This window comes from Chaetura pelagica, unplaced genomic scaffold (genome assembly GCF_000747805.2).
Source record: "Chaetura pelagica isolate M959 unplaced genomic scaffold, ChaPel_1.0 scaffold1160, whole genome shotgun sequence".
Lineage (NCBI taxonomy): Eukaryota > Metazoa > Chordata > Aves > Apodiformes > Apodidae > Chaetura > Chaetura pelagica.
The window spans coordinates 81,633-93,586 of NW_009951727.1; the positions used below are offsets into that span (position 1 = coordinate 81,633).

General features: G+C 48.8%; 1 protein-coding gene across 1 annotated transcript in view; it reads left to right on the forward strand.

Annotated features, from left to right (window-relative positions):
- The window catches only part of IKZF3 (IKAROS family zinc finger 3 (Aiolos)), a 27,819-nt gene that overhangs the window by 5,318 nt on the left and 10,547 nt on the right, over positions 1 to 11,954 (forward strand). The window contains exons 3-5 of the mRNA XM_009993192.1: positions 7,536 to 7,793; positions 8,424 to 8,591; positions 10,043 to 10,159. Of these exons, the coding sequence (XP_009991494.1) occupies positions 7,536 to 7,793; positions 8,424 to 8,591; positions 10,043 to 10,159 (543 nt within the window). The remainder of the gene's footprint in view (positions 1 to 7,535; positions 7,794 to 8,423; positions 8,592 to 10,042; positions 10,160 to 11,954) is intronic.

Consider the following 11,954-nt stretch of genomic DNA (forward strand, 5'->3'; position numbering starts at 1 on the left):
GAACCTGCCTGTTCCTGCTCCTGTGATGTGCCTGGAGCCAGGCAGGAATCGGTTCTTGGGGCTCAGGGTGAGCTAAAGGTTTGTTATTCCCGTGGCATAAAGATGAAACGTCCCCCAGGGCAGAGGGGCCCTGGGTGTGTGTCCCTCCCCCAGCAGGAAATCAGTGAAGATGCAGAAAACGGCCCAAGGAACGTGAGTCACGTGTCCCTGCAGAACATAATCCATTTATAGAACATGGGCTGGTGGAAAGGAAACCAGTTAATGAAGATGTCTCATGTTTTGCCCCCAAACCAGGCTGCTCGTTTGGCACAGGGTGAAGGGGCAGGTCTCCCACTGTTGGGAAGGGTCTGAACCCACAGAGCTGGGCTGAGGTGCAGCAGGTGGTTCCCTCAGCCTTGGGGCTGATGAGCTGGGTTCCCAGCAGGCTGGGGTCTTGTTCCTGGCTGGCTTCTCACTGAGTTATGGCAACTCTGCAGAGTGTCCTGGTCCCTCAGGCTGGCTCTGCCACGTTCTAACACCACCTCCCACCCCAGTCCCTCCAGCTGCCCCAGTTCTGCTGCTTGTCCCTGCTGCTGCCCTGCAGGAGCTGGTGGGAACTCTGCTTCCTTTAGAGCTCAATTCCATATGTTCCTGTCACTGCCTCAGCTGCACGTGTGCCAGGCACACAGAGGGTTTCTCCTGACACGGGGGCACCACCTCCAGGAGCTTTGGGTGCTCCTGGGCCTTCCCTGCACCCTGCCTGATGGGAGTGGGTTTGGAGAGCGGGTCTGGAGGGTCCTAAGGGGGATGGAGTGATGTGTGGGCTCCTCATGGAGACAAGTCTAAAGTAAACCACAGGTATTTAATTATAGAAACCTCAGTTTCGAGACAGTGTATTTGTCATCTGAAGTTCAAGTCCTGAAGTCTAGTTTATTTACTACTGGAATTGTTTTCATTGTCAAATCAAAGCAACACACTTAATTTAGTGACAATTTTGGTGTTCAGAGATTTTGAGCAACATCTTAACCAAGCTCTTCAGTGTGCAGGTGTTAGAACATCCATTGATAGTTATCACAGATGTCCCTGATCTTCATATTATGGTCTATTTTCATATTATCTTTTTCTAGTATAAAGGCAAGAGCAGGTTGCAGGGCAAGAGGGACTTGTGGGAAGTGAATTCAAAAAGGCCAAATGAAACTGCACCTCAGCTTCCTGGGTCTGAAGTTCATCTGAAAGAGCAGTTGACCAGAGCTGGTGATGCCCAAGTGCTTGTATTAGTAATAGGTCCCTTGATATCACTAATGAAGGTGATGATCTGAATTTAACATGTGGCCTTTTTCAGTCTGACTGTGAGGCCCAGATGTTCTCTGGTTAACTGTCTAATTGAAGTCTGACTTAACGGCTGTGGTTGTATCTGGCTTTCTGGACTTCAGGAATGGTGATGTTAGAGGTGTTTTCTACCTGTGATGCCTTCACTGACGGGGGAAGAGCTTGTTCAGCTTTGTCTTCTTCTGTTTTCTTGTTGGGGTTTTTTTAAGAGAGAAACTTTATATGAAGATGTGAAGAGATAATGTTAACAGGTGTCAGAAATGGAACCAAATTCATCTGGGACAGGCTGGGGAACATGTGGGCACTGCAGGCCCAGGGGTGTGGGTTCCCTCTGGGTTCCCTCTGTGCTCCCGTGCAGGTCGGGGCATCAGGCAGTGCAGGGAAACCAGCAAGTGATTCACCCTCTTTTAAATTAAACACATCAAAATAAAAGCCCAGGATGGTTTTAGCAAGCACCAACCCTTGGTTTCTGGCAGCCAGTTCCCTTGTCTCAGGGACTGAGATCCTGCTTCCCCAGGCCCTGTTGGCAGTGGCAGGTAAATGCCCTGATTGTCCCTCTGCACTTGCCCTGTTTGACTCCCACGTTGGGAGCTCCCCAGGCTGGGGAACATTTCTGCCCTTAGCCCTGTTCCTGGTGGCATCACTGTCACACATTTTGGAATCCTTTTGAATGAAGGGCCTAAAAACCCCACTAGGTTATTATTGGGCAGAAACTGGTAACAGATGGGAAAGATCAGGTATGAAGTTGGATTTACACAGGAATGTACCTCTTTATAAGAAACCCCTGGTGTTTTGATAAGATGCTTTAAGGACCAGTCACATCATTCAAGTTTCCTGGCTCACATGAGCTGGGGGTGATGTGTGTTGGTTGTTGTTGTTGTAATTAATTGTACAGCTAGACAAATTATACTGTGTTTTAATGATAGAAAGACACTGGTATTAATGAAGTAGAAAATGCACATCCGAGTGCTTGAAAAATGATGCCTGGTTTGGAGGCTGTTGTGTTGGTTTTTTTCTTTCCAGTTCTAAATGCTGCATTTCAATTTGGTTTGTTTCTATTTTTGTTTCAAGTCACAATAAAAACAAGGCAACTCATTACCATGGAGTGTGCCCTCCTCAGAGGGGAAGCATGAAAGTTTCTTTCCTATTTTTAGCAGTGAAATTTCCACCAGGTGCATTAACTGCTCTGGTTCATTTAGGAATTACCACTCGAGTGTGTGTTGTTCAGTATCTACAGACAAAGGAGACGATTTGGTTTTGTACAGAAATAGCTACAGAACAACAGTGCAAAGGAAATACTGGAAGGCACCAATACAAAATAAAATAATAGAATCATGAAATGGTTTGGGTTGGAAGGGACCTAAATCAAACAAAATGTGTCCGAGTAATTTCTAGTGAGACAAGGAAGTGAAATCTATGGATCTCCAGGGCAGAACAGGAGCTCTGGATGCAGCACTTTGGATTTTTAGTGCAGAAGAATCTGCTTTGGGCAAAAAGGGCACCTGGCCTGTGGGGACACGTACAAGGGTGAACTCATGTGTTGTCTCTGTCCTGGTTGTTGCTGTGGAGCTGAAAGCTGATAGTGCTGCTGGGGGGTTGGTGCTTCCTTTGTTGGCAAACAGGGATTTTGTAAAAACTGTTGGAAGGAAGGAGCTGAGTGCTGGAGTCACGGGAACAAACACAGCTGGGTTGGGCCAAAAGGCTCCAACTCCCTTCTTGTCCCTAGAGTTGATGTTCTGGGGGTGGGTGGAGAAGGCAGCCCTGAGGAAAAGTTTCCTGATCTCTGGCTGTGTTGCCCCTGCTAAAAGAGGGGTAACCTCACGTTGCTCTTGTGTCACTTCTAGTCCCCAAGTTGTTGAGATGCACCTGCCTGGCACGTGGGACTGTGTGTCTGTTTGTCAGGAAAACAAGCAGGTGCAGCATTGGTTTATTGGTTAACTTTTCCCAGTCCGTGCCAGGAATGGGTTGTACTGCAAATCTCTCTCCCTTTAGTAAGGAGAAGGAGTGTTTTTCCTTCATGATGGATCTTCCCCCCCAGGGTGTTGGTTCTATCACAGAGGGGTTTTCCTACCACGCAGGATCCTGCCTTCCAGCCTCACTGCCCAGCCCTGCTCTCCTCCCAGCTGCTCTGGGTGAAGAGTCTGGCATCCTGGGAGGGGAGCAGCTCTAACGTGTAGGTTTGGGCTGGAGGTGGCTGTTTCTGAGGGCAGCTTGTGGAGAGGAGGGAGATGAATCATCAGTCAATGCCCCTGCAGCCCGGGCAGGCACAGGGATCCTTCAGCACACACACGTTCCCACTCCCTTCTTGTTCTTCAGCATCTGAATCCTATTAACAGCTGTCAAAACCTGGTAAACTATTTATATGCTTTCACAATTTGTTTAATTGGATAGTTAGGAAATGGCAGACAAGAAAAGCTTATCTTTTTTTTTTCTTTTTTTCTCTAGTCTGTCTGAACATCTGTAGCATTAGGGGCTCATTATCTCTGAATTGGCAGAGCAAATCAGCAGCATCATTAAAGTGCCACATTAAGATGATTAAGTTTCTTTGTTATCCAGTTGACTTCTTGCATGTGCTGAGGATTTCACGATTATGACCCCACTCCTTGTAAAACACTTGAACAACATCACCCTTTTGTGCCGTTGCCTTTAATAGCTTCTGGCTTTTATTCTTTGTGCTCTTCCTGCCACTGCTGGTAAACTTTGCTTAACAACAGTGCAGAACTTGGGTTCTTTTCTTTGCATTCGATGCCAAGGTCTTGGATTAAATATAGCAACTGGGGGTTTTTCCTTCTGAGACTTCCTCCTGCAGAGGATGGCAGAGACAACCCTCAGCCTTGTCCTGGTTGTTTGCTGCCATTGACTTCTTTCTCTATTCATGCATTTTACAGGACTTGTACAAGCTCAGCCCATGTGGTGACTCAGGCTGAAGTTGCCACCGCAGCTTTATTTTGGATTTTTTCCAGGACCCATTGTTTTTACAGTGTTTCAGGTGAAACAAAAATATTACTCTGGAGTATGTCTTTCATCTTGTAATCATCTCCCCAGGAAATGAAACCATGTGCATCAGCCTTAACGCATCACACTGGGACTTTGTTGTGTAAAATCTACATATTTTTTCTGCAGTGAGTGTTACCTTCATGAACTGCCTCGAGAAAAATAGTTACCTGGGTTGGACCTGCTGAATGGTTTTTTCCTCTCACCACCTCTTTACTTTCCTGGGCATGGAAGAGATGACAGCACCTCTTCTGTCAACTGGAGCAACTTTGTTAGTGCTGTGAGGAATAATTGTGCTTTTCCTCAATTAACTCTTGTTTTTCTACTCAGAGTTGCAGCCACTTGGAAACTCCCTCATCTCATGAAAATACCTTGAGATGATTTTTGAGTGACAGACACAACAAACCTTTCCATGCAGCTGCCACTCTCCTGATCCCACAGTGTTCCCTCACATGCCAGTACAGAAGTCAGGGCTGAAAAAGGAATTTGGTTGCTTCAGACCTTGGCAACCACCTGGGTAATTTCAGGCTGACCTGTCCTGAGCCAGGTTTTCCTCAGCCTTGTACCAAAGCAGCTTCTCTGCTGCTGCCAGGGGGGCAGAGCAGACTCAGTGACAGGTGTGTTAGGACAGAAAGATTCCAGCTCTTCTAATATTTATGTGGTTACAAAAAGCTTCTTCCCTGGTGGCTTCTGCTGCCTCTTGTTCTCAGTCATCAGAAGGTGAGTTTTTCCAGTGAGGTGCCCACATGGGAGCTGGAACACCCAGGCTGTGGGACGTGGGACAGCGGGAGTGGTGCTGGGAAAGAGGCTTGATCACAACCCAGGAGCATCATCTGCTGCTACAAGAAGCACAAGCACTGCAGGCAGGCAGAGTGGGGGGCACAGAGGGGATTCTTTTCTGCAGTGGAGCCCCAGGGTGGCCCTGGGCAGCTCCAAGCAGCTTTCATGGCTGCACAGCTCGAAGTTACCGTAACTAGAGGAGCGAGAAGCTGAGAGCCAGGAACTTGTGGTGAGAAACAGCAGAAAACGGTAGAGGAGCCTTCTGAGTTGGAGGCTGCAGCTCGTCCTCCTCTGCTGAGCAACTGCACTTGGTGCAGACCAAAGGTGAGGGAGGTGCTGAGTGCGAAGTGGGAATTGAAATTGTTTCTGAAAGTACCAGCAAGGTGCAGCTGCAACGGGCACTTCCTTTTACTGCTGTGCAGGATGTAGCAAATTATTTTGGAACTGCCTTCCCTTTGAGAGGGAAGAAAACAACCAGCCCACCAAAAATCCTCTTTTTTCAATTTTGTTTTTGAGGGAAGAGGTTCTGCTGGAAGCTGCTTTCAGCACCTGGGAATCATTTTTCCCTCAAGTGATGGAAACGGAAGCACCAACGAGTCTGGGAGGAGTCCTGGTCTCACCCTCACACCCCCAGGGGTGAGGTTGGCAGCAGGAGGTGCCTGCAGAGGAAGCCCCGTTCCAGTGGAAGGAGAAGTCCTTACAAATGGCCCATTTGTAGGTGAATCCAGACCTCCCTGAGCAACCAGCCCAACCTGGGGGAGCTCTGCTGGGAGCAGGACAGTCAGTCCCAGAATCAAACTCTTAAGAAATGTCCAGGATAGGAGGATAAAAACACACAATATGGGGAAACCCCCCCATCCTTCTACGGGTATCATCTAGGGAGAGTGAGCACCAACAGGGGTTTTCCACTCTAGTGTGGATTCTTGCAGGGGATGAAGGAATTATCACCCACCTGCTGCTCCCACCTCCCTTCAGCCTGAGGCCAGGCAGCCTGGCAGAGCTCAGTGCCAGTGTTTGGGAGAGAGGAGTGATTTTTATCTCTAAAATGTAGTTGAAAATTTCAACTCCATGAAAGTGTTGGTTGCCAGATCTTTATTTTTCAGTGCTGCTTTCATGTTGCCACCTCATTCTGGCTGTCACCCACTGTTTGTTCTCGGCACTTGATGTGGTTTATTACTCAGAACCAGAGCTCATATATGTTCAGCAGTCCAGGTTCTCTGCTTTGGAGAAAGGACAAGTAATGAAGTGTCATATTTAACAGTCTAACCCTCAGTTTGAGGAGGAGCAGGTGGCCATGAGAATAATACTTTCAAACAGGAAACTCTGTAGTTTATCTCTTGATGCTTTTCTTCACTTGGTGGCTTCAGGCAGGACTCCAGTTTGAGCACAGCCTGGCTCTGCTCTGGGGGGAGAAGCTGGCTTGAGGCAGGACAAAGATGTCCTGTCAGTTGGGAAGGGTTTTCATGCAAGTGCTGGTAATGCTGGAGTTAACAGTAGGAAGGAAATTCAGCAACATAAGTTAGGAATCATCAGCTGGTTTTAGAGTGTGACCAATTCACTTCTATTTTTACATGGCAGCTTTACTGGCATCAAGTGATCACTGTTGGTACCTTCTCCCCCTCTCAGGAAGTGGCATCTGGTGAAGGCAGCATCTTGGGTTTGCCCTGGACGAGGCTGCAGTGCCAGGAACCTGATGCTCAACCTCAGGAGTCCTCAGGTTCTTTGCCACACACTCACAAAATGTCTCTGGACAAATCTTGTAACACTTCTAGGATGCAGTTTCAGGAAGTCCTTACCCAGCTGGTCCTACCCACAGGGTGACCTTATGCCAAGGTTGTTGGGTGTTTCTCACCCATTTGACAACTTTGGATAAAAACTGCAATTTGCAAGTGAAAATTAAGATCACTGATTAGAATTATCTGATGAGAATCTGTAACACAGGAGCACTTGGAAGTCTTTTTCTGGATTAAACAAGTCTCATGGGCATGTTTGAAGCACCAGAGGTTGCTCAGGAAGATCAAAGGATCCATTTTATCCTGTTGAAATTGTGTCTTGCTGTGTTTTGAATTCACAGGCACAGCCTGGGACACTCATTTCTACAGGCTAATTGTGAGATGTGGGAATAAGTATTTTCTTTTGGACCCTGTATTTGCAGGAGAAGTTTGTGCTATGTTAGACTTGTCTAATATATGGAAGGAAGTTACCCATTAGTGGTAATTAACAGCCAGATCAGTAGTTTAGAAGTTATCTCACTGTGAGTATCATTAAAAGTACATGACCTGTGAAGATTCACATCTCAGCTGCATTTCTTCACCTTTGTGTGTTTGAGTAAAGCTTTTAGGAAGATGGATAAGCTCATTTGATGTGATTTTTTGGGTGAGTTTGTTTTCTGAGACACTTTGTTGTGCCCGAAATGAGCCTCGTTTCACTTCTGGGCTTTGTTTTGCCTGCAGATGATGTGATTAAAGTGAAAGGAGAATATGGTGAAAGAGAAGAGGCTGCTCTGAGCTCAGAGCCGATGGAGAACCCAGAAGAATCCGAAATGTCTTACGTGTATCCCAGAGAATATGAGTATGAAAGCATCAAACTGGAAAGGCATTCTGGTTCCTATGACACCACCAGGCCGGCCAGTGGGAAAATGAACTGTGACATCTGTGGACTGGCCTGCATCAGCCTCAATGTCCTGATGGTTCACAAACGCAGCCACACTGGTAAATGTCTCTGTTATTCTTGTGGGAGCTGAATAAGGGCAACAATGTGTGACCTGGGCTGTGGGGTGTAAAAAAGGATCCAAAACCCCAGGATTTCCTTGTCCTTCACCCCACAGGTGACCTCTGGCAAGTTGCTCACTTTTCTGTGCCTCACTTTACCCACCTTTGTTCTCATCAGGACTGAATGTTAGTAGAAGCTTGTTTGTGAGGCATTTTAAGGGTTTGGGATGAAAGGCAACATGTCACCCAAGAGCTCCAGCCACAAGTCAGATTGGTTTTGTGCTGCCATGACCAGCCTGTATGTGTTTCCCTTTGGTTTGTTGCCAAAGTGCAGCACGATGGGGTCTGACCTGCAGTGAGAGAAAGAGACTGTTGGGTGGTTCTTCTAAAAACTGCCTGCCTGGTGGAATCAGCCTCCTCCAGAGCCCTGATCTCCATGGGAAGCCTGGGCAGTGTTTCCCACAGTCCTACACGTGTCACAAGCAGCTGTGACAGCAGAGCTGTGTGACCCTGCTGCAGGTCTTTCTGCAGCAGGGAATTGATCCGGGGTCTGATTCTTCCCGAGAGGAGGGTTTGAGGGGAGCAGGGCCCCACGTAACCATGAAATGTCCTTTTCTGTGTCATTTTCAGGTGAACGGCCGTTCCAGTGTAACCAGTGTGGAGCTTCCTTCACCCAGAAGGGAAACCTCCTCCGCCACATTAAGCTGCACACGGGGGAAAAGCCCTTCAAGTGCCACCTGTGCAGCTACGCCTGCCAGAGGAGGGACGCGCTGACGGGGCACCTGAGGACACACTCTGGTAAGTGGCTTCAGAGGCACTGGGTGTGTGTTAGATGTGGGTCACTAGGACACTGAAGGTGGAAAACAGCCAAGGTTGCTCAGCTGGTTCTGAGGAGTCCCCAGGCTGCAGTGACCACTTGTCCTGCCTGCTCTGCTGCTGGAACCAGCTGGGGACTCAGCTCTGCCCCTAGCACAGGGAGAGGTTCTGCCCCAGGACACCCACCCTGCAAACCTGCTGCTGCAAAAAGGCTCCTTGGGGGCTTCAGACCATGGGGGCAGCTCTGCCAGGCAGTGAGAATGGGGAGACACCCCCCCAGGGCCTGGCTGAGCTGGGGTGGCTCTGGGAGCACAGTCCAGGAAAGCGTGACCCCCACACTTTGCTGCAGCCTCGCGCCCTTCATCTGCAGGTCTTAACGTGCTCAACAAGCACCCCTGGGTTTTCTCAGGCCTGGTAGGGGGTTCCAGCCATTTTACAGATGGGAGAAATGGAGGCACAGAGCTGGGGTGACCTGGATAACAAGCCTGGTGCAAATGGATGGATCCGAGTTCCCCCAGTTCTGCAAGAGCCAAGTTGTCCTTCCTCTCTGGTTTGTGCATCCCCTGCCTGGTGCAGGGCCTAGAAGGAAGGCACTGATTCTGAATGGTAGATGTGACCTCTGCACTGCACCTCACAGTAAAAAGCAAGTTCAGGCTCTCAAAGAATCAAAGTGAAAAATGTGATTATCTGACATGAGATTCTGACTGAGTCAACCCCAGCACAGTGGGGTGTCTGGTCCCTCCAGCCCAGGGCTGCACTCGTGGTGCTTCACACAGGGCGGGGAGGTTGGGACTGAGCTTTGCAAGACCCGGGTTGTTGAGCAGTGTAAAGGAAACCTCTTTGGGTGGGTCAGGTAGATGAGTGAATAGTTGCATTGGCAGTGGGGAGGAGGGTCCTTCTGCAGCCTGTGCAGTGCGTGGCTGGTGCTGTTTGTGCTGCTTGGGGGTGATTTTGTGCCTGTTCACAAACAGGAATGAGATAATTCAGTGAGTCCAGTCCCATGTGGGAGGTACCAGGAGGGGCTGCCTGGGGGTCTGAGTTACAGACCAGTTTGCTTTAGCTCACATGAATTTGCTTTGCAATAAACACCTTTGGAAATGAAGGAACCTTACATATGGTTTTGGTTTGGTGCAATTTCATGGGTTTGATGAAATCCTTGAGCAATTCTGTGCAGGCAGGAGCTGGGCTGGGCAGCTGGGGCAGCTGCAGCCCCGGGCCAAGGGCACTGCCAGCTCTGGGAAGCACTGCCCACTTGTGAGTCCTCTGGTGTCTGGGGGGCTCCACCCTCCCCTAACCTCCCTTTGGGCATGATCCCAGTGCTCCAAAAACCTACCAGAAACGTGAAGCATCCTGTGAGCTGAGCACCTGCAGCTGCCTCTGAGCAGCGTGTTGGGCATCGCTGGTTGTTTTATCCCCTGCTCTTCTGTTCCCAGTGGAGAAGCCATACAAGTGTGAGTTCTGTGGAAGGAGCTACAAGCAGAGGAGCTCTCTGGAGGAGCACAAGGAGCGGTGCAGGACCTGCCTGCAGGGCCCTGGGCTGTGTGAGGCTGGTGAGTGCTGGGGCTCCGGGCTCTGCTGCAGCCTGAGAGCAGCTTTTGCTACACACATTCTCAGTTACCTGAGAGGCTGGGACATCTTATAAAAGGGTCTAGTTTAAGGCATCCCTCAGGCAACTAGTTAAAGAATGGTTTTATTTTAATCACTTCTTTACTTGGCTTTGAACACAAGCTCTGAAATGCCTCCTGCACAGCATTTCTGCAGGGGATGCTCAGTAAGCTGAATTATTGCTGCATTAATGCTGTTATGTGGCTTGTTTTATTGCCTGAGTGGACACCCCTGGTTGCTGACAACACTTGTTCCTGTGTCTCAGTTGGTTTGATCCTTTCTCTTCCTTAGAAAAAGAGCTGCTGTCAGAACAGGGTAGAATCTGCAGCAGTTTGAGAGGCCTGGATCTGAGTGTGGGAACGGGCCTGTGTCCCAGGGGTGATGGGGAGATCAGTGTGGGAGGCAGTGAGAGGGACTGAGCTCTCTGGGAAGAGGCTGGAGGTGAAATTGATCAAACCAGATTTTCTGCCTTTTCCCAGTAGCAGGGCTGCAGCCCTGAGCACTTGGGTGGGAAGTTCCAGCCTCTGCTGCTGCCCCTCAGTCCTGCAGCTCCTACAGGAACTTGGGTGGCTTCAATCCCACAGCACACCAGTAAATCAGGGAGGAATTACTTTTCCCATTCCACGTCAGGGAGTGGCTGTGACCTCCCAAAGGATTTCAGGACTAATCCCTGGCAGAGCTGAGGCCACAGTTACAGATTCAGGTTCCCATCCTTTCTCGTGCAGCCTTAAAAAAACAACCAATAACTTTAAGGACTCAGGCTTCCCAGTTTGGATTTTGAGTTAAAAAGTAAAACTGAGTTTTCAGAGAAACAACTAAAATATAAAAATATACTTAGAGAGATGACAATATTTACCAAGGCCCTTTAATAATAATAAAAAGGTTGTATTTAGTGATGATATTATCTAGCAAAGATTCTGCAGGTGATGGCAGAAGCCAGGCCTGAAAAGCAGTGTGAAGACCTGTTGATAGATGATGGTAACTGGCTCCAAGAGTGTGTGTTTGACCCAAACACACACAGAAACCTCCATAAAGAGCCCACAGTTCCAGCAAGTCAGAGGTTTGTCTGGAGTCATGTTTCATGGAGTCTGTCTCCTTCCCAGCAAATGACATGTTTTTAGAGCCTTAGTAAAAGTAAAGGGTTATCAGAACATCAGCAAGTTTTGGTTTTCATGAGAACCAGCACACACTGTAGCTGTGGTTTGTGTCACTGTTGTGCTCCCATGATGGCAATCACCCCGAGGTGTCCACGTGCAAATGGAAAACATGATTCCTGCCATAGATCTCTGCTCTGAAATGATTCTCAGGCTTTATATTCATTTCAGAAGAGCAACATTTCAGTTAGCCAGAAGCTGCTCTGCAGCCCTGGGGATGCTGGGCCCTGCTGTGGGGCAGAGGAGCTGGGACCCTTGGCACCTCTGGGGCCTCTGGCAGGGATTTCAGTGGAGCAGGAAGGTGTATGAAAACCAGGAACTCTGGCCTTGCTGAGGCATTTGTGTTCACTTTCTGGTACCACACTGTGTAAAGTGAGAGGATCAGGGAGGCTGGGAGGGACCTCCCCAGGTCAGTCAGTGCATTTGATTTGCTTTTTCCCCCAAGTGTAGCATTTTGAGCTTTTGTTAGTGAACGTTGGGATTTTATTCCTCACCATTTTCCTACTTAACCCACATCACCTGGAATCGGGCTCCTCTCTTCTGAGCCTTCCCAGCCTGTGAGCACCAGGGGCTCTGGTGGCACCAC